The sequence below is a fragment of the Stenella coeruleoalba genome (assembly GCF_951394435.1).
Source record: "Stenella coeruleoalba genome assembly, chromosome: 10".
NCBI lineage: Eukaryota > Metazoa > Chordata > Mammalia > Artiodactyla > Delphinidae > Stenella > Stenella coeruleoalba.
Window position 1 is genome coordinate 72,115,804 of NC_137156.1, and position 22,334 is coordinate 72,138,137.

The 22,334-nt window shown below is 36.2% G+C and overlaps 1 protein-coding gene across 6 annotated transcripts in view; it reads right to left on the reverse strand.

Annotated features, from left to right (window-relative positions):
* Window positions 1-22,334, reverse strand: part of ERC2 (ELKS/RAB6-interacting/CAST family member 2) — an 865,290-nt gene that overhangs the window by 411,641 nt on the left and 431,315 nt on the right. For all 6 annotated transcript variants that reach the window (XM_079933813.1, XM_079933814.1, XM_079933812.1 and 3 more), the window contains exons 9-10: window positions 16,913-17,053; window positions 13,658-13,798 (exon numbers count right to left, since the gene is read on the reverse strand). In XM_079933813.1, the coding sequence (XP_079789939.1) occupies window positions 13,658-13,798; window positions 16,913-17,053 (282 nt within the window). The remainder of the gene's footprint in view (window positions 1-13,657; window positions 13,799-16,912; window positions 17,054-22,334) is intronic.

Here is a 22,334-nt window from a genome sequence, read left to right on the forward strand (position 1 = left end):
ATTTTAAAACAAAATACTCCATATAACTACCTCTATCTGTGATAATAATAATCAACTCATTTCTCTTATAACAGAAAAGCATTTAAAATATACAGCTTTTCGATTACTATGAGAAAGAAAACAAAAATTTCATGTTAATTCTCTTCTACTTTTATACTATATTACCATTATTTTATGGCAGCTAAAAACCTGTCCATGGCAGTTTTCTCAAACTAACCAACCAGTGACACTGAGATGTTTAAGAAAAAGAATTAAAGAACTAAGTAATGACCAGCTTGAAAGACTCAAAATAAATGAATAAATGTTTTGTAGCTTATTTCTGATGAGTGAAAATTCCTTTTTTGACTCAGATTTGAAGATTCACAAAGAGCTAGCAGTTAGCTGCTGTGGTTTATTTTGGTTGTTTTTATTCTTAAGATTATTATTATCACGATTTTTAATAAATGGGTACAGGATTACTAATCGTAAGATCTAGATTCTAAATACGGCCTTGTGTCTTACGACTATGGGCAAATGAATAAGCCTCTCTAAGGACAGTGAAAACGATAAAATGACAAACATGGGGAAGGTATTATTCATTTGTGTTTTTATTGTGATTATTATTTTATAATATGCATCCCATAAGTGGGGCTTGTCATACAGCTAAATTGATATGTTTATTTAATTTTCATTGACAAGATACTACATACACCTTAGAAAAGCCTCCCTGCTAGGTTTTCAGAGAAAGCAGTCTGCTGGTGATAAGTATGTAAACACATTCCTTATTTTAGCTACTTGAAGAGAAGAAGATGAACCAAGGCAAGTTTTCAGCACAGGGTGAAATTCAATGGGTTGGCAATCTTTTAAACCTACCAAGTGAGTACGGTTAAAGGACTCATGGGATGTTTAGAGGTACAGAAAGCCTAGGAAAAAACAATCCTGAATCTAGACCATGTTGACCACTGTGTGTGATGCTACGGTTAGATCATGTTATTAAAATAAAGACCATAGCCAAGTTTACAGCTGGCCTGGTGTCTGTTAGATAATTTGTAGGTGCTAATGATTCTTCCTTTTAAAAGGAATAGACAACCTGAAGAACACCTTTGAGTTAAATATATCTATTTATCTCTATATCAATGTCTACTGATTTCTGGGCAAAAGAGTTTATGTCAAATCATCTTCAATATTGGTGTCAGAATTCTTGGAAAGGTTATTAAATAAAGGTGTAGATACATATCATTTGAAAAATTTTCAAGTCAATAGAAAGCTGCAAGAGTCATATAGAGATGGAAGAGTAACAGCTGCGTTTGGATAATCACTAGGGTCCATGTGAAGACCCAAGGGAAGAGAGAGTTTCACATGACTGTAGCCTGGTGAGTCCCTGATCCAACCTAAGCAGTGGAAGCAAAAGTCTTCCCCAGAATTTAACCAGCTCTACTCAGCATGAATCACAACTTTTCGGAGGATCGGCTGAAACTGTTAACTAGTGTAGCGTGAGTGTGTTATACTGTGATCTATAGACATGGGGGAGATACTATACCAAAGAAAAACAGGAGGAAATTGAGCTTACAAAGCCAATGCTTCCTTCAAAATTGTAAGGCCAGAGCCTCCTCTAAAAATAGAGAGAAGGAAGCACTTTCTTTGCATTTAGGCAATACTCTTGCCTTTTCAAATTAAAACATGGGTTCTTTCATCTGGACTGGGAGTTCCTGATAGGGATCAAAAGTAGACAACAGATTTGGGCCTAATGTACTTTAGGCACTGCAAAAACATAAAAATACATTGGAATAAATCATTACCTGACAAATTCCTACCATGGCATTGTGACCTAGTCAAGGTTTAGACTGAAAATATACAATAAGTACTTCCCCTTATGAATCTGTTGATTTTAAATTAGTACCCCCAAAAGGTCAGGAAGCAATTGCCCATTCCATTCATCTAAGACACATCAACTTCATTCACTAGTCAGGAATCTAGCTCTTGAAAAATGCAGATTGGTGTGGATTTTCTTTTAATTATTTCAGAACTTATGTATCATAAATCTAGTGAAACACACTGTCACTTTCAAAGACGTACACCAGTCATTAAAACCAAAGGAATACCGATGAGCATTGTTTTTCCTAATGTAGAGATTTAATTTTTCTGATTAAACAGGTCAGTTTAAAAACAAATCCAGGTATCTGGTTCTGCTTCAAAATATTTCTGGTAACTTTTAGAGCAAATTTCAAGCATCTTATAGAAACACAGAAAATTGAGAAAAGAACATTTCAAAAATGTCTGTATTACATATTAGATCAGTAAATTTTGAGGGTCCCCCAATTATGTTTCTTGCATTTCCATATGTAAGGAAATTTCCCTGCAAATGGGAACAATCAAAACAAAGTTTGGAGCCTCACAGATGTGGGCAAGCTTGCCATTTTGATGTGAACTGGTTCTGAAAGCCTGAATCAAGCACAGAAGAGAAATCTGGTCATGACTTAGGACAAGGAGTACACAACAATACCTAGTGGTTATTTTAATGAAACAATTTAGAACTATTTCAGGAAATAAGGCAAAATTACAGATTAATACTATATCTAAATCAAAGTTAAGAGCAAACGTGATTAAAACCATACCAGGATTGATAGTATCAATATGACAAATCACAAGTTTATTTACACTCCTTGTGTGAAAGTTAGCCATTGATTATTTTTAATAAAATGTTAGTTCATCATTCCAAGTGCCTAGAAAGGAAAGTATTAACTTTGGTCCAGAAACCTGATGTGAAACTAGGCAGGGAATATTCAATTATAATGTTAAATAACATTCTCTCTTTGAAATGGGCCTTAACAATTTTAATAAAAAATCATTTCTCTCAAAATAAACAAATGATTAGTCATGACCATAAAGTGCAAGCAGAACGCTAACTAATGAATCTGAGGACTTTTCTTTCATGCTGCTTATGGTTTTAGCAATAATTTATTAAATTTATGCACTGTAAAAATACGATTCTCCATTGCAGCACTTTGGGGGTTTAGTGTCTGTTAACAACACTTTAACGGTCCTTTCATATCTTAACAGCAGAACAGGGTATATAAACTACTCTAAACATTATTTCAATCTGCTACAGTAAGTTCCAATCTTCACATAATTCTGAGTTATAAACAAAATATTACTTTTTAAAATAGAGCTTTTAGGGTGATTTTAGAACTCTAACATGTTATAAAATTTAAATTTTATTTTAAATCCAATTAATTAATTCCAAATATAATAGGTGAGTCTAAAAAATGTGTCTGGAAACTAAAAACGATGTACCTTTCAGTCTTACATTAATTAATGCTAAAGGAAATCATTCTTTCACAATTCCAGCTAACTACATCCAGAATATTCACAATTTGCATATTATAACAACCATTCCAAAAAGAAATTTCTTGTCATAGATGAGACAGATAGGATATGTATAATAAACATAAGAAAAATTATTTTGAACATTTGTTTAAGTTCCACATATACAAAATAAAAGGAACCAACTGTATGCTTAACACTTCTTAAGACCCTTCATACAAAAATATAATTATTAATGTAATACCTTTTAACTATGGAATTTCCTAAAATTAGCAATGTAGAGAACTGAATAATTATCTGGATGGTCTGATACAAAACATGTGACTTCCAATCTTAAGTGTTATTTCAAATATAACTTGAATTCTTTAAGTACTGAAAGCCTAGATTCAGTGTGAGGTATTTTTTGTGTGTGTATATGTGTGTTTGTACATGCTACATGTACGCTACACGTATGCTACAACTACCTCTTAAATAGTTGTAATTTTCCATTGTGTCAAGGGAGCTAGTTAGTCTATGAGTGAATCAAATAATTTTCAGACACTGGCTAAAAAAAAATCGTAAAAAGAAACCACTGTACCTAGATAAGGACTGTGAAAGTATTTATAATTCAGCCTATCATGTCCCTGGGATTGCACTCTTATAATGACATATAAATCAGGAAGAGTTCACTGAACATGAACAAAATTTTTTTTCCCTTTGGACTGGAAAAATGCTTGGTCTTTTTCTTGTAAAACCTTACATAAAATGTGAGTCCCACAAAAGGTGAATTTGTAGAAGAGATGGGATTTCAAAAGATAGTGACCAGGCAGGGGGGACTCGTGTGTGGGAACAACAGAGGGGTCTCAAGTATGTCTTAGCCAGTAGCAAAGTTGCCCCCAGTACCTCCAAATCAAACATCTGCCCTGCAGCAATGATGGTATTAAATGAAGCACTAAATTTAGGACCCAGAAAGTCTAAAGATTTATTAAAAATTTATAAGAGGCTTCTGGATACGATCTCTGGGCACAATAACCGTTAGGGCTACAGCAAAGAAGGTATTGGAGACTGATGAAAAAATGATATTACTTGTTTAGAAGTAAGAACTAAAGGAAGAAAAGAACTCGCCTGAAGATAACCTGCACAGTGTTTATAATGACAAGACAAAACTCCTTCAGGAGTAGAGATTGGTAGTTAAGCTGAAGAAGGGTTATTACTATAAGAAGTAATAAGGATACACAGACAACATTTTAGACTCCTAAGACATGGCATTAGAGTATCACTTAGTAAAACAGAGTGACTAATGTAAAAGGTTTTTCAAAGTAGAAGGTTTATTTCTACTCTAGTAAAAATACTCCCAGGAGGACTTCAAAGCTTAATTTTTATTTATTCTGACTTAGTTTAGACAGATGTACATAGGGCTGACTGTAAAATTATCTTATTTAACAAAAACAAGTTATAATTCACCAAATTTTGTAGGGTGGCCATATTCAAAATAAATAAACAAGAATAAAATAAATTTCCTAGGTACCAATAACTGGTTAGAAAATAAAAGGACAAATATAGCATTCACAACAGTAACTAAAAATTATATACATAGAAATGCTCGGGGCTATCCTTAAAAAGAAACATCACAGGCTTATAATAGAAAAATGTCAAAACTTTACTGTAAAAGATAACTGAAATAGATAAAAGTTGTATCAAGTTCACGAAATGGGAAAAAAAATATTGGAAAGATAGCAATAATAACTGAAATAGATAAAAGTTGTATCAAGTTCACGAAATGGGAAAAAAAATATTGGAAAGATAGCAATAATAACTGAAATAGATAAAAGTTGTATCAAGTTCACGAAATGGGAAAAAAAATATTGGAAAGATAGCAATAATTCTAAAATTATTTTATAGGTTGAATATAATTCAAATTAAAATAAACAACTGTGCTTTTTAATTGACAAGGTGATCCTAAAGTTTACTTGGAATGATAGAAAATTAAAGGCTAAGAACATTAAAACAAACTGAGACCTAATAAAAAGCAGAGAGAAGTGGGGTAGAATTTGTTGCACTCGATGTTTAAAAATATTATAAAGCCACAATAAATAAAATTCTGACTCAACAAGCAATGGAAATTGATGAAACTAAACAGAAGCTCGGAAATTAAAATATTCATCCATATAAGAATTTAGTATAAAACAGTAGCAAGATCAGTGGATGCCAAAACAGAAAGAATTACTTGATAAATGGTGTTGGGATAACTAGTTGATCATTTAGAAAAATATAGTTAGAACCCCACCACTCAACATGAATCAAAGTAATCTAAAGATAGATAAGGTGAATAAACTGATATAAAAAGTAACATTTAAAAAATTTAATATAGGTGAGTGTCTATGCTTGAAATCAGAGGATGACTTTTAAGCATAAAGGCAATGAGGAAATCCTAAAGGGAAACACAGGTCAGGAATGTAAAAACAGTTCTCTAAAGAAAAAAATTAAATAAAATTTTGCCACAAATCTGACGAAGTTTCCATATAAAGCACAGAATAACCCATACAGAATAATCCAATGAACAAAACAGAAAACTCAAAAACAAGTGCTTAAATGACTTAAAGAAACAATTTACAGAAGAAAAATACAAACAGCTAATAAATGAATTAAAAACCTCAACCACACTACTAATTAATGAAAGGAAAGTTAAAATGAAAAAAAAATATTCCATCTGTGCATTTGTCAAAGTTATGTAAAATGAAAGTCCTTGATGTTGGTCTGGATGTGACAGAAAGAATGCCTTTATTCAGTGCTGGAAGAACCATGCCTTAGTAGAACTTCTCTAAAATGCAACATAGCGGGAACTACCGGGAGCTTTTAAAAGTTACTGGCCCAGGATTTTATTCTATTAAAAAAATAGAAATGTGGGAAAATTAATATGGAAAGCTGTTCTTCAGTGTATTATTTATACTGGCAAAAAAAAAGGGGGTAAGAAATGATTAACGTTTGGGAAATGAGAACATAGGGTGGAATATCATACAACCATTAAAAAGGTGTTTTAGAAGAACAGTTAATTATATGAGAAAATTCTGATGATATGTCATAAAAATAGGATATAAAACTCAACAAACACTGACACAATTTCGTGAAAAGAAATAGATATTAGATAAGAAAAAAGAAGAAAGAATAGAGGGAAGGAGAGAAGGATGGAAAAGGGAGGGAAGGGGGAGAAAGGAAAGAAAGAAGGAACAGGGTAGAAAAGGAAACAGGAGATGAAAGAACACTAACAATCAATCAAAAGATATCTGGGTGTGGAACAACCTAGATGTTCCTAGTTATCATCTCTGTTCACTAAGGTGTCTTGTTACTTTTATTTTCTCCTATATCCATCTATACTTTGGCAAATTTTCTGCTGAGACCATACCTTATTTCTATAACCAGAAAAACATAGTCATTTTTTAAAACATTCTAAAGTATAGAAAATTCATCATGCTACTTCTCTATCAGTCTAAAAAAGAATTGAGGGCTTCCCTGGTGGCACAGTGGTTAAGAATCCACCTGCCAATGCAGGGGACATGGGTACGAGCCTGGTCTGGGAAGATTCCACATGCCGTGGAACAACTAAGCCCGCACGCCACAACTACGGAGCCTGTGCTCTAGAGCCCATGAGCCACAACTATGAACCTGCGTGCCACAACTACTGAAGCCCGCATGTCTAGAGCCTGTGCTCTGCAACAAGAGAAGCCACCACAGTGAGAAGCCTGCTCACCTCAACGAAAAGTAGCCCCCACTCACCGCAACTAGAGAAAGCCCAGGAGCAGCAATAAAGACCCAACACAGCCAAAAGTAAATAAATATTTTTTTAAAAAATTCATAAATAAAAAAGAATTGAACCCTGAGAATATCTGCAGACAGGGAAGTTAAAATAATGAGCTATACACTATGGAAGACAGTATGGAATTTCCTCAGAAAACTAAAAAGAGAGTTGCCATATGATCCAGCAATCCCACTCTTGGGCAAATATCTGGGCAAAACTATAATTCAAAAATATACATGCACCCCTATGTTCACAGCACCACTATTCACAATAGCCAACACATGGAAACACCCTAAATGTCCATCAAGAGATGAATGGATAAAGAAAATGTGGTACATACATACAATGGAACACTACCAAGCCATAAAAAAGAATGAAATAATGCCATTTGCAGCAACACGGATGCAACTAGAGGTTACCATACTAAGTAAAGTAAGTCAGAAAGAGAAATACAAACACCATGTGATAACACTTATATGGGGAATCTAAAATATGACACAAGTGAACTTATTTACGAAACAGAAACAGACTCACAGACATAGAGAATAGACTTGTGCTTGCCAAGGGGCAGAGGGGTGGGGAGGGATGGATTGGGAGTTGGGAGTTAGCAGATGCAAACTATTATACATAGAATGGATAAACAACAAGGTCCTACTGTATAGCAGAGGGAACTATATTCAATATCTTGTAATAAACCATAAAGGAAAAGAAAATGGCAAAGAATATATACATGTATAACTGAATCACTTCAGTGTACAGCAGAAATTAACACAACATTGTAAATCAACTATACTTCAATAAAATAAATTTTAAAAAAATAATAATGAGCTATATTAATTGGCTATATTAATAATTGGCTATGTTCCCAGGATGCCAAAACAATGGGTTAGCTTAATTAACTCAGGGAGAAAAATCAGTCAATGACTTTTGAATTAGTCACCTAAAGGACTGAAAAGTTTGCTTTTGCATCCTAGAGACCCATCACTGGGTTAAAATGAAGGCAAAATCCAATACCTGCCATGTTATCAATATTTCTGGAAATGGTCTAAAAGTTAACAGAACTATTTCTTTGGCCCTACCTATCCTAACAGGGATGGTGAACTCCTATTGTGGTCCTGTTAAATCATAGCTGCTGCAGAAACAAAGCCCTCCCCATTTGCCTTGCACACCTAAAATATGACATACTTAGGTTTTTTTCCTGTCCTTAAGTAGTAAGTGTGAGACAATTTCAGTGGGATTACTTTACACCTCTTTAAAATGACCTACAGAAAACACTTATTTTTCTCGGGGTCAATTTTCAAGCTTGAAGATATCCCAGTCTTAATTTGCCTTTCTTCACATCTCCACTGTCCTAAGTCTGCTTATTAACCATTCAAATGTTAAGGGAAAGGAAATTTGGATTATTTTTGTTGCTCTGCTAAAAATCACACATGGGGAAAGAGGTTAATAAAGATGCTCCAACGAGGCTTGAGGAATTCTGTTTGCAAAAGTAAAATTTGTTTTTAAGAATGGAGGGTGGAGACTGAATCTAATGAAATACACCCAAGCATCTTGTGTATGAGGCTGTATGTATCCTGGAGCAGCAGCTTAACAAAAAGTTGTTGGCTGAATTGTTTCCTTTATCCCTGCTATTCCTTTTTCCCATGATGGGAATTTATAAATAAAAGATAATTAGAATGCATGATAGCACAGATCACACCTGCCACATAACAAATCCCAGTCACCTTATGTATTATTTCTCCCATTAAGTCACCTGAATTGGAAAAACAAAAAAGCCCTTCTTCTTTAATAAGTTAAAGAAACAAACTGCTTCATATAAACACACACTTGTCATGAGGATAAAAAAATTAGTGGTGGCATCTGGGCTGTTTTACACATAGTTTTACTAGTTACCTGTTTTTTTGTACCATTAAGCTATAATGAGAATTGTTACTATCTGTTTTTAGGAGACTATATTTTAGTTTGTTCTCAAATGATATGTTTTTAACTCTTACAAAACCCACAGTAATGTTAGGCATTTACTAGTCTCAAAGAGCATAGCCCTACTTTAAAATAAAAACCTATTTTAACTTCTATCCCTTGAATATAACATACATTGAGTTGTTTGCTATTTTACAAATGCTATCCCTTTTGGCATAGATAACTCTATGTTTGAAGGATCGGGGAAAGAATTCTATGAGCCTAGATCTGCAGCTGACCTCTGTTTTTCTATCGCCTTAGGGTTGAAGTTAAGACAGAGGTAATATCACAGCTGGCAATAGTTCCCTGAGTTCTTAATTTTTTAATTTCACTTTCAAAAGAAATGGCAGTGGCCTCTGCACAGGTCATTTCTTTTGACAGAACGGAAATGGGAAGAGACGTATATTTTCGAAACACCCCCAATATGGCACACTGTGACGTGATCAATGGATCCTCATGCTTTGATATGTTACAGCGGGAACTTTCAGAAATGACTTACTGGGTTGTACATCTGATTGAACAACTGCTCAGCTTGCTACATTGCAAAGGTGGGGAGGCATTGAAGCACAGACAGGGAAAGAAGGAAAGATCCAGAAACACAGCATTAGCTCAACAAATCTAGTGCATTTGCACAGACAAACTCATGGTTAAAAGGAAGAAATTTCAGTTTCTAAACATTCCACAGTGAAAGTGAGAGGCTCTAGGGAAACAGAAATGTTGACTTTGGCTCCTAAAAAAGAATAGCTGGAATAAGAAATTGAAGGTTTGTGTTACTTTCCCTTTCTCAAGTTAAATAACCCATGAAATAAAGAAAGCTGTCCACTTTTGATGATACATGAAGTGCTGGCCTCCAGCAATGAATCAGAGGAAGTGCTTTTGGCCAAGCCTGCAATTTGTTACCTGAACTTCAAAGATGGTAATAATAAAAGATTAATTAAATCTTATCATTGAATTTATAGCTCTTCTTTTATATTAACACCAGCCTGAATTTTCTATTCAGTCTAACTTTAGAAAAATATAGATCAGCAAACAGCAGGTTAGCAATAGCAAAATATCAGTAAGCAAGACATTACAGGATTAACAGCAAATGGGAAAAGAAAAAATTTAAGTCAGTAGGAAGATTAAAGGGAACCAAAATACAGTATTATCCATTGTCTACTATCAGTTTCCACTGGTAGTTCATAACAACAAAAAATACCATTTTTTGTGTCTATCCTACTATGTTCCAAGTCCTTTAGAATCTGTAATGCTCTTCTATTTTGTGTAGAAGATTTAAATGTTTGCAGATTTAAATGTACTAAATATTTTAAATAGCATCCTCAAGTTATATTTATTAAATACTTGCATCATTAATTTGGGGCTCAATGTCAAGGTGTAGAAGGTGAAATATTGTAGGATCTTTTCATTTGCTTTAAGCCAAGACATGTCTTTGAAGAACATGAATTTTTTTCTTCAACTTTGATAAAGTAAATGACAGTTTTACTGCGGTTTTAAAATACACCCTCCTCAAAATGATATTAATTGGAAAATTACCAAATAAGACAAATCAAAACATTTTGAATTGCTGTTGCTTCTCAAATGACTTCTAGTCATTTAAAGTAAATTTACTTCTACATATTGAACACTGAATACTCTTTTGAAAGACAAAATGATCCACATGTCACTAGGCTCTTCTCAACCCCTAGGTGTGTAATTAAGATTAATGAATGCACTAAGTTATAAAGCACACTCATAGCTAGTACTTAAGAATTATTTATTTAATATCATTTTATCAGCCTCACTAATATCAGTAAAGATTTCCTTACAAGTGAATCTTGGATTGTTTGTTTTTAAAAGGTGGGATGGAATGTGTAAGGAATAGCTCCTTTTCTGCCTATAGTAACCATTGTTGACACAAAGTATTTGGAACTGTCTTAAACTGACATAGTATAGTAAAGGGTTCAAAGCAACTATGTGTATGAATGTTCTCCACAAACTTTTCTGTTAAAAACTCACCAATTTCAAGCATTGTTTATAAGACAAAAGCAAATTTAAATCGCCGTTTGGATTCCATTGTCACTAGCAAACAAGATTTCTGTTCAGCTAAACACATCTACAATGCTGTATGGATTTTATGATAAAAATACCTGGACGCTCACAAATCTTAAGCAAAATTCCATGGGGAACTCATGGTTTATTTATGATATAATAAAACTATTATGTTTTCAGCTTTCATTTAGTAACCCTTTATATTTTATTCACAAGTCACATACCCTTTTATTTAAAGGGAGGCCCAGACACTCCTTAAGCTTTTATAGCTGCTTATTTTTCCATGAGTAAATGATGTGTTTTATGTATATTCACATACTGTTGGCTTATATTTTCAAATATTTCATGCAGATCTCAATTCTTTTTAAGGTGACGGGTACTTGAGGTTTTTACAGAACTATTTATTAGCAGAAATTAAAGAGTACTAGAAAAAGTATTTTGAACTTTCAAATTTAGTTGATGTAGAGGGCCAAAAATAACAAAATAACATCTGCAGGTTAGGTATAAAAATATTTAAATTATAATTACCTTATTTAATCTCACTGTACTATGCATTTAGGAGACAGTATAAGCAAAGATTATTTATATACTTAGAAATAAATTATCTTTTCATAAATTAAATAGGTCCTTTACAGCAAGACAACCATATTTGTTCCTTTAATCCTGGTGATGTAGCAGAATGTTAAAATGTCATCAGGAATAATGCTAAAATATTTATAGGATTTGATCTATGAATTTCAGAACATGGTGTCTATCTGAGAGTCTAAGGAAACCACATGTTCTAATTGACTTTTGGGGGTTAACCATAACTATGTTGAAAGAAACTAAATTCAATAGCACAGACATTCATTTATTAAACTAGTTAATTCATATACATGGAAACTACAAGCATCAATACATGAACCTCTTTCTTTTAATTTTTAGAGGATTTCAAATTCCATAGATGACTTACACTAAAAGGGAGGGTGTCAAGTATGTATCTGCAGAAATAATATATGGGATGCCCTCAACTCCATAATGGCTCCTCAGAGTTGATGAAGGGCATCTTTCATGCCCAGGTCTATTTGGGGCCCTCCTTCAGGACTTAGCACATTGCAAGTGAGGTAAGATAACTCAAAGACCACCACAGGAAGCCAAAGAAGTTCTCTCACAGAGTTATCTGAGAGTCTGCCTTATGATCACAAAACTGTTCATTAAATAAAAAGTACCTTTCTTAGGTTCATTTCTTGATATGCAAATACACGTATAACATATTGCAGAAAACACTCATATATGTGTCAAGTATATGTATCATACACCCAATGCATAAATAGCCAAGTCAATCTCCACGTAAACACCCTCAAAGAGGCAGTTTAAATTCTTCTATTTATTGCTCAAGATTTCTGTTTAACTAGATGTTGCTTGAAAAAAGTGAGATGTTGAGGGGATTAGGAAATAGACTTTGTAATATAGAGATTTTCTGGCTGTTTTTTTGTAAAAAGATTTGACCTGTATATTTATCTTTTTCTGTATTAGTAAGGAGACTTTATTAGTGTGAAATCTCATAACAATTCCCTAAAATTCTGTGGTAAAGTGAACAAAGTATAATCACATTTCAGTTATATATTGCATCATACGTACAAAATAGTCTATTAAATTTAAAAATATCCAGAATTTCTCCACAGATATGATGCTTTCACATCCCTATCATCCATATCATATATTTTCATAACTCTAGCAAATAAATCCCCATTCCAATATGCTATGAATTATACAGTTGAATTTTATTATATGCTTCGTTTGATTGTTTAGATTCTTATCATCTCTTTTGAATAAGTTTATAAGTTGTCAAAGGGAAACAAAATGCTTAAACTCATAATGTTATGAGTTTTACGTGAACAATGAATGCAGACGTACCAAACAACACAGGGAAAAAGTCAAAGGAACAATGCATGACTGGAAATGTACTCCACAAAAATGTCCAGTTCAGAGAAAACATGTTAATGCTGCAATGCAAAGATCCTGCTTTCTTTTCTGAAGCCTTCTACGTATAAACTTGCTTAGACATTCAGGCCATTTCTGGTCAAGTATAAATAGTCAATCCGTACATCTTCCAAGGACTCGACTATTTTGGTGAACTTCTAGAAATTTAACATTGTCGGGTAAAGTTTTGCAAAGTTCCAATTAAAAAAACTGACCTACTTCTGAAAGTAGTAAAAGTTTATTAATGTATAATGGGACCCCTGGATTCTTTGGTTTATGCAAACACTTCCATTTATCTTTTTTTGATAGTTGAGATTTGCCCAGAGAGTAATGGCTGGTTTTTGGTTTTAAAATATTTTTCACTTCTACTACAATTTTCATCTATTTGTCAAGGTTTTGTTTTGTTTTGTTTTGTTTTGTTTTGTGTTTCCCCAGACAGGAAACCTAAGATAACTTTTCAGGTTCACAGACAGACTTGATGCAGACTTCTTAGGAATAAAGATTGCTTAATTAATCCTTTTATCACCAGATGACAAAAGATAAGGGGTTTTTATTTTTTGAAAAATGTCTCTTCCTTTCCTATTTTATAAATTCAGAAAATAAGCATGTTTTTTCTTAGACTTCACTTACCTTTTTTAACTGTGCTTCCAATTTGTTACATTCTTCTTTCTTTTGTTCAATGGCTATTTCTAGAGATTTTAATTTGGAGTCCCTTTTCAGCCCTGCTGAGGCTAATGAAGATGCATGTTCCTTGAGGTCAATTAAACTAGACTGAAAGGAAAAGAACACTAGTAAGTAGAACATTATAATTTCTACTAGTAATGTCTTCAATTTGAATACATTGATTCTATACATAGTAATAAAGTGTGCATTAGATAGAGAGGGTAAATATAGTCTTACTAAGGTAACAATAGTCGGCCCTGGCCAGGAAATTAAAGTTGGCCAGTTTACAGAACCAAGCAGGATCTAATTGCAGTAAAAATCAAATGTGACCAAATGGTGCAGTCAGTAAATGCATGTTTCATGTCTCAAAGTTATGCTAATGAACTAAGTCCCAAGGTGGTCTTTACATGTCATGGCAAAACAGACACCCTGAACCTTCCATTTATGTTTATTGCTGTCAGGTGGCACAGACTCTAAGAAAAATATGAAAGAAAATACAAACTTTAATTCTTTTCTCCCCGAAAAGGGCAGATCAAGTATAAAAGAAGAATCCTGTTGTTTTTATCAAATTCCATTTCTTTAATGAAAAATGGCCAATGGTTTCTCAAACATCTTCTACAGAATCAAAGATAAAATTACTTAAAAATTCAGAGTAGACTTTATGGCCTAGTGCTTTGTAAATTCAGATTCAGCAATATAATGAATCTCCCCAACTCTGACATGGGGTTACCCAAGTTGTTCCATTCATTAATCACGCCCAGAAACCAAGAGCTTCCCTGTATAGTACGAATCCCAAAAGGTAAAGAAATAAATACTAGCATATACCACAGAACACAACGTTGCTAGCTAGGAGAGCAATGTCCACCAGCAAACACAAAATGGTTAGCAACATCTATCTACGTGACTAAATTGCTCAGGTTCCACCCAAAATCAGACAGGGTACATTTCCTTTATATTCCTTTGCAGTGCCTAGGAAAACACTAAGCACACAGCAGTTTCTCAGTAAATGATGTGGTCTAATACTTTACTGCTTCATGGGCACTGGAACAACCTTATTGATGAAGATACTGCCACAATCACCCAGCAAACCACCCAGGTCCTAACAACCCTCTGAGGGACAGGTTAGCCATTCTCATTTTTCAGGTAAGGAAACTAAGGCTCACATGAGGCCCTGTCTTCTCCAAGGTTCTCAAGCTATTAATGGGAGACATAGGTCTGAACCCAGGTCTCCGACTCCAATTTCAATGGTCTTTATCATGTAACTACCACAGAAATAATAAAGAAACTTATAATTCAGGCACTCTGTCATGCTGAAGATTATTACCACTCCAACTAAATTATAAGCTCCATGCTAACAACAATTATACATTGTTTTCCTTTATAAATTTAAAATTGCCAGGGGTGATAGCTTTATGTGTCAACTTGGCTAGGCCATAGTCTCCAGTTATTCAATCAAACACTAACCTTAAGTGTTGCTGTGGAGGTATTTTGTAGATGTGACTAACATCTGCAATCAGTTGACTTTAAGTAAAGGATATTATTCTTCATAATCTGGGTGGGCCTGATCCTATCAGTTGAAAGGTCTTAGGAGCAGACTAAGGTTTCCTTCAGGAAGAAGAAATTCCTCCTGTGGACTGCAGCATCAGCTCCTGCCTGAGAGTTTCCAGCCCGCCCTTCCTGATGGCCTTCCCTGTGAATTTTGGACTTGCTTAGCCAGCCTCCATAACTATGTAAGCCAATTTCTTGTAATAAATTTCTTAATATGGTTAAATTCCTTCGTACAGTTCTGTTTTTCTGGTGGAACCTTGACTGACATATCTAGCCCCGTGGCAGGCACATTATTACACAGGAACAATAAATGTTTGCAGAAATGCCTATCTGAAGTTCATACAATGTAAGCATTGTTTACAAAATTATTTTCATTTAAAGCTTATGCTCCACCATGTCCTCAAGATCTCTTTTCCATTAGAAGCATATCTATCTATCTATCTATCTATATTTTTTTAAGGTGCAAACCCATGAGTAACACTTGCAATCTGTGAAGAATGTGCAAACGAGATAGAAGCTTCTGTGCCTTCTGTTACATACTAACTACAGTAATTACAGATCCCCCAGGATTTACATTCTTTATTTTCATATCAAAGAAATAATCTCTTCTCTAAAAACTAGTGAGCTTAAGTTTTAGAGAATACAAATTTTGCTTCTAAGTTTCCTCAAAATTCCTATTATTCATCAATCGTTCCCTTCTTGGACTCCTGATTTAGACAGTACTTTAATTTGTATAGAATTATCAAAATCCAAGGGCTGAGGTGATACTTCGGAGCTGGGACATATACAACTATGCTGTGATACAACCCAACAGAGCAAAAGGATTGACATATCATAAAGGAGATAGACATTTTCCACAGACAAAAATAAGTGTGAGGGGACCAAGTGTGGACAATGGCACATATCTCAGAGCTTTGGAGACTGAATAAAAGACTGGGCATTGCTGCTTCTCAAACTTCTCCACCGAAGTATCCCTAAGTAAACTAAAGGGGTTATAGCCATCCCTCAGAATAGGGATACTCTCCATAACCACCAAACAAAAAATTTCTTTAAAGCATATTGTTTTACATTAACAAATGCAGGTGAGATTTGTTTTCTGTATCCATGTTTGCGCTAGCATTAAAATACTCTTTCAAATTCTTTACCATAATGTAAAAATGATGTCCCAGAAGAGCAGCCACAACCTATACATATGTGTCCAGCATGGTACCATATAACCTAAGCTGGTGGTATTGAATGATCCATTTGAGAAGCACAGATGAATGTACAGCACCCAACACAAGGATTAGTACATAACAGGCCCTCAGTAAAGTGGAGCTATTGTTATTATCATCAATGCTGTTGTTGTTACTGTTATCTCAAACAAGGGATCATGAGACATTGAAAAAAAATACAGAATCCTCCAAGCCGTATGAATATGGTAAGACATCAAGAAAACTTTCAAGGAGCTAAATGGTATGTGGTCAGTAGAGTACAGAAGATATGCACAGAGCATCACCAGATGTAGGGAATTACAGTAAATGCTGTTCTTTGAATTCAGATAACTTTACAAAGCAAAGGTAACTAGGTCCCCCAAGCCTTCACACTGTCCCTCAAACTAAGTCTCTAGTCTCTCAAGGCTACATGGATATGGGTTTATGAGTACTATCAGTGTGGTTGTTTTCCCAGACTCACCTCTTTTTCAGTCAGTTCAGCTTGTAAAGCGTTGACCTTCTCTTTCAGGTCTTTATTCTCTTTTCGGAATGATTCTATCTCTTCAAGTCTTTCCCGATCATCTCTCTCCCGTTGTTCTTTCAAACGCTCAATTATTCTTTCCTGTAAGGCAATTGCCCAAAAAAAGAGTTGAGAACCAATCGGTGTGCATGCCAAGGCATGTTACAAAAGGAAATAAGAAGAAATACACATAAGAAATGTTCTAGAGGAATCAACAAACACAAGATATTCAAAACTGGGTTTGTGAAGAGAAGCTGTGCGTAACAGTATTTGGAAAAGACAGTCAATAAAGCTTTCAGCTTGTTAATCAAAGTTAATATCATAGGGTTGCAAGGTATCTCAATGTTCAAGTTCATGGTGGTACCAGGAAAATTCCAAGAGCAATTCCAGAAGAGGGAGGTTCAGGCACCAAGACCTAAAGTCTTGCATGGGTAAGGGCAAGAGGTAGAACTAACCTCTTGGATCAACCCTCTCTGCTTGGCTTTCCCATTTGATGTCAAATAACTTTCCTTGATTTCCGAAGACTCTTCTCGCTAGAAAGGGGATCAAAGTGGAGCAGGACCTAGACCCCTCCGGGACTTAGAGCTGGACTCACAGTGAAAACTTGAGACAAAAGAAAGAATAAGCTCCTTATATAAGTGATTTTTCAATGTGTCTGGAGCTGTTTATTTACTTCCACATTTTTTCAGTGGTTTCTTGGCAATCAGTAGAGACTCAAAAACATTGCTAGAATTTGAGCAAAGTTCAAACAGCAGCTTCTTTTACTGAGAAGCTGCTACATGCTAGGCACTGTGACACACCCTTCTCATCTAGTCCTTATCACATCTGTGAGATCTGAACCAGTACCACTGGTAACAGAGTAGTGCAGAGGAAACCCAGTCTCAGAGAGGCCGACTGACTCGTCCAAGGTGATCCAGCTCATAAACAGAAGGCCCACCCTGCCATCCAGGGCTGTCTGAGTCTTAGCCACGCCCAAAAGAACACACTGCCACAAACATACACTTGGAGCCATTCAAGGAGATCTGAGGGTCTGTCTGCCCTTGACTTTTATATTGAAATAAAAACATTACTCTAGTAGACATGTTTTCCAAAAGAGTGAAATCTTACTCATATCAAAATAAGAACCTTTTGTTTTTTTCCTAAGGAACTTTTTTTTAATTTATTTATTTTTGGTTGCGTTGGGTCCTCGTCGCTGCGCGTGGGCCCTCTCCAATTGCGACGAGCAGGGGCCCCTCCTCGTTGTGATGCTCAGGCTTCTCATTGCAGTGGCTTCTCTTGTTGTGGAGCACGGGCTCTAGGCACGGGGGCTTCAGTAGTTGTGGCGCGGGGGCTTCAGTAGTTGTGGCGCACGGGCTTAGTTGCTCTGCGGCATGTGGAATCTTCCTCGAGGGGCTCGAACCCACGTCCCCTGCACTGGCAGGTGGATTCTTAACCACTGAGCCACCAGGGAAGTCCCAGAACCTTCTTTTTTTAAGGAAAATTCTGCTTGGCTAAAATTTAAGTTAGATTTCTGAAACTTGTTTCAAATTACCTAACACATATTTGAATTTCCTTTTGGATGGTCATGTTAAAAAATGTTGGTGCAACGATTCTTAAGAATATTGCCTTTTATATTCTTACAAGTATATAGTACAAGACGATGCCTGATATATAAGACAACTGTAAAACGGTGTTTAATGTAGAGGGAAGTTAGTTTGAACACTTAGCCTGTGATTTAAGTTCCCCCAGGGGAGCAACTGTTCTACCCCAATGACAATAATTTATGTCTAATGCTTTCAAGGGCAAAAAAAGTACCATTGTTGTTTCGTAATTACTCAAAAACACTTTAAAATGAAGTATATTATTACTATAACAGTGGGGGTAGAAATAGAACAAATGAGTCTATTACATTCCCTATTTTGTTTCTTCTTGATTTCAGTTACTGTCCTATTTTACTCTGTCTGTGCCATTGTAGAGTAGATGATTATGTGATTGACAGAAGAAGGAAATGGCCTCAGTGCACGGTAAGTCTCTCAAGGACTTTTAACAATTTCAGCAACTGAACCCACACCGCCTTTTGCCTGCACTTATTGCAAAAGCCTCACAACTGGTCACCCCGTGAGCAGGCCATCTCCATCCCACCACTTCCACCCCGTGGCTGTTGGAGTGATATTTTTAAAGCCCCAAACTGACCATGTCACATCACTATTTAGAAACCTTCCCAGGAATCACTCTGGCCAGAACATAAACATGCATTTATTCTCACTAGGCACCCTTTGCTTGGTTTTATTGCATGTCCACTCTCTCAGCCTAGCTTTCCAAAAGGCAACAGTCAAATCTTATGACTCTTTTAACCCAGGGCTGGGCAAACTGTCTGGCATACAACAGGCAATTAAAAAGGCTGATGGAAGGAACAAAATTCAAATTAGGGATCATCCTGTCTTCAAAGGAAGGGAAATTAAGTATGCATGTTAACATCCAGAAGGTGTCAGAGTCACTTGGAAATGAGGTTGATTTGCTCTAAGCACTTGTACTATTGACTGGGCATCGATGACAAAGAAAATCAGCAAGCAGTATAATGTTTTTAAGTGTTATTGATGATTCAATACTACAAAATATTTCTCCGTCAATCACAAAACTAATTTAACTGTCAGCCGCGCAGGGCCAGATGTCAAAAACATGTGTTAAAAGGTCCTAATATGGCATGATCTACTTGATTAACAACCAACTTGCAGAAATTCCAACAATGTGTTCTTGTTTTAGTCTTATTTGCATTGGCAAGTGTTCCTTGTGCACCCATCTGGCTCTGCACAGGTCTAATCTATTTGTGCTTTATCACTGGGTGGGAACTGCACTGTGGTGGCCTCCAGCTCTGCTATCTGGCTTTCTCAACTGCTTATCTGCTACATGGCCACAGCAAGGCTTGGCGAGACCAGCTTTATAAATACTGCGGGTTCCTTGAGCTTCTGTGTGTGATTCCTAGAGCTAAGTCATACTCAGTCTTAACTCACCAAGCAGCATTATTTATTTATTTATTTTTACACACTCTGGATATTTGAATAAGTTCCCGGACATTAAAAGGAATAACACACTCCCTGGGATGTAATAATCCAAGTGAAATGGTGAATAGTGCCTAATGGGTTCTATTCATCAGCCAAAGGACAGCAAATAATTAAATGCTCTCATAAGTACACAATTTTTTTTTCCACAATTTTTAATTAATCATTTTCTTTTTTGTCCCATGTCTTGTTGCAGAGGATCTGTCCACTTACATGTGGATAAAAATGGAACTGGTGAGGGGAAGGCTATTAAAAGAGATTGCATTGTCAAACACACAAAGAACAGAACATTTAAATTTTAGTCCCATTCCATCACCCATGAGCTGAGTGGCCTTGGGGAGGCAATAAAGTCCCAGCTAAGGGCTAACTTAGAGAGAGCAGAAGTGGCTTCCCAGAGTGCTGGGGTGAGAAGTTAACTGGTGCCACGGGTGATTAATGATGTCCGCCCAGGGCCCAGAGATGAGGAACAGTGCTGCACATGTCCCAGATTTTCATTTCTGGGCATGTCATTTTACCTCACTGAGCCCACTTCCCATGTTTAAAATGAAAGAGCATGGATTTACTGTTCCTCAAAGTGTGGTCTTCCAAACACTTGCATCAGAATCACTGGGCATGCTTGTTAAAAATCAAAGATTCCCCAGAGCAGAGCCCACAGCAGAGCACTGAATCAGAATCACTAGGAAATGGGATCCAGGAAACTGTATTTTAAGACACTCTCTAGATGATAAGATTATTTTTAGATACATACAGAAGTCTGATACCCACTGGAATAAATACTTAAAATTAATCTACTATTCTTTGTCCCATGATAGAAAACTTTGCCAGTTCCTATCCAACGTTTTTGTCTGTGTTTTTCAAATACACTAATGCTCTGATTTTTGGCACCTTTTGAAAATTCTCTGTTTGCTTTTATTCTTCATCAGGTGAAAGGCTAAAAATCAGATGCAAACAGGGTTTAGAAACTAACAGCTCATGGGCCACAGCTGGTCCAAAGAGCTATTTTGTTTGGCTTGAGCATCATATTATAAAATCTGAACTTGAATATTTTGAGGTAAGTCAAAGACTGCTCCATCACCAGCAGTCCCTACTGCTTAACACCAAACCCACTTCCCTCATTTCTGCTCCCTGCATGGCCCTTCATGGCATCCAAGTTCTCAACTGCCCATCTATGGTCCAGCACAGATTTCACATGCCTGAGATTGTGGATCAGCAAACTGAATAATTATTGTCAAGGTAATTCCAAAAGATAATGGAATTTAGAGGTCAGCTAGTTTAAATGCACATTTTGAAGATGTTACTGAGATGCCCTGAGAGGAGAAGAGGCTTGCCCCACGTGATGCAGTTATCAAGTAGTGGGGACAGTTTGATGGGGCCAGACTCCCACAGACCTCAGCTTTCCTTCCTGAACATCTCCTGAGTCTCAAAAGAAGTACTTAAGTAAAGGGAGTAGTTTCAGGTATGAGAACTGTTTCGGGATTTAAACTAGAATAAATCAATTCTTAGCAGGGGGGAAAAGGATAAAATGCTGCCAAGAATATGTGATATGGCGCTTCCCTGGTGGCGCAGTGGTTGAGAGTCCGCCTGCCGATGCAGGGGACGCGGGTTTGTGCCCCGGTCCGGGAAGATCCCACATGCCGCGGAGCGGCTGGGCCCGTGAGTCATGGCCGCTGGGCCTGCGCGTCCGGAGTCTGTGCTCCGCAGCAGGAGCGGCCACAGCAGTGAGAGGCCTGCATACCGCAAAAAAAAAAAAAAGAATACATGATATGGAAAAATATATGGTATTAGTTTATTTCTGTACATTTGGAGAAAGAAATCAAGGGTACAAGTGGACTGACATCATATCACTCAAAAACTGCAAAAGGGATACATGATTATTAATAGTTTTTGAAACAACATTCTTTTATTCAAATTTTACAAACAAAATTACTACAAGAAAGTTTTGAGGGACTTCCCTGATGGGGCAGTGGATAAGAATCCACCTGCCAATGCAGGGGACACAGGTTTGAGCCCTGGTTCAAGAAGATCCCACATGCTGTGGAGCAACTAAGCCCGTGCTCCACAACTGTCAAGCCTGTGCTCTAGAGCCCACAAGTCACAACTACCGAGCCTGCACGCCACAACTACTGAGCCCACATGCCACAACTACTGAAGCCCACATGCCTAGAACCCATGCTCTGCAACAAGAGAAGCCACCGCAGGGAGAAGCCCGCGCACTGCAACAAAGAGTAGCCCCTGCTCACCACAACTAGAGAAAGCCCGTGCGCAACAACGAAGACCCAGCACAGCCAAAAAAAACCCAAACATTTGATACTAAATTCTTGAAAATAGTAAAAAGAATATTTTTC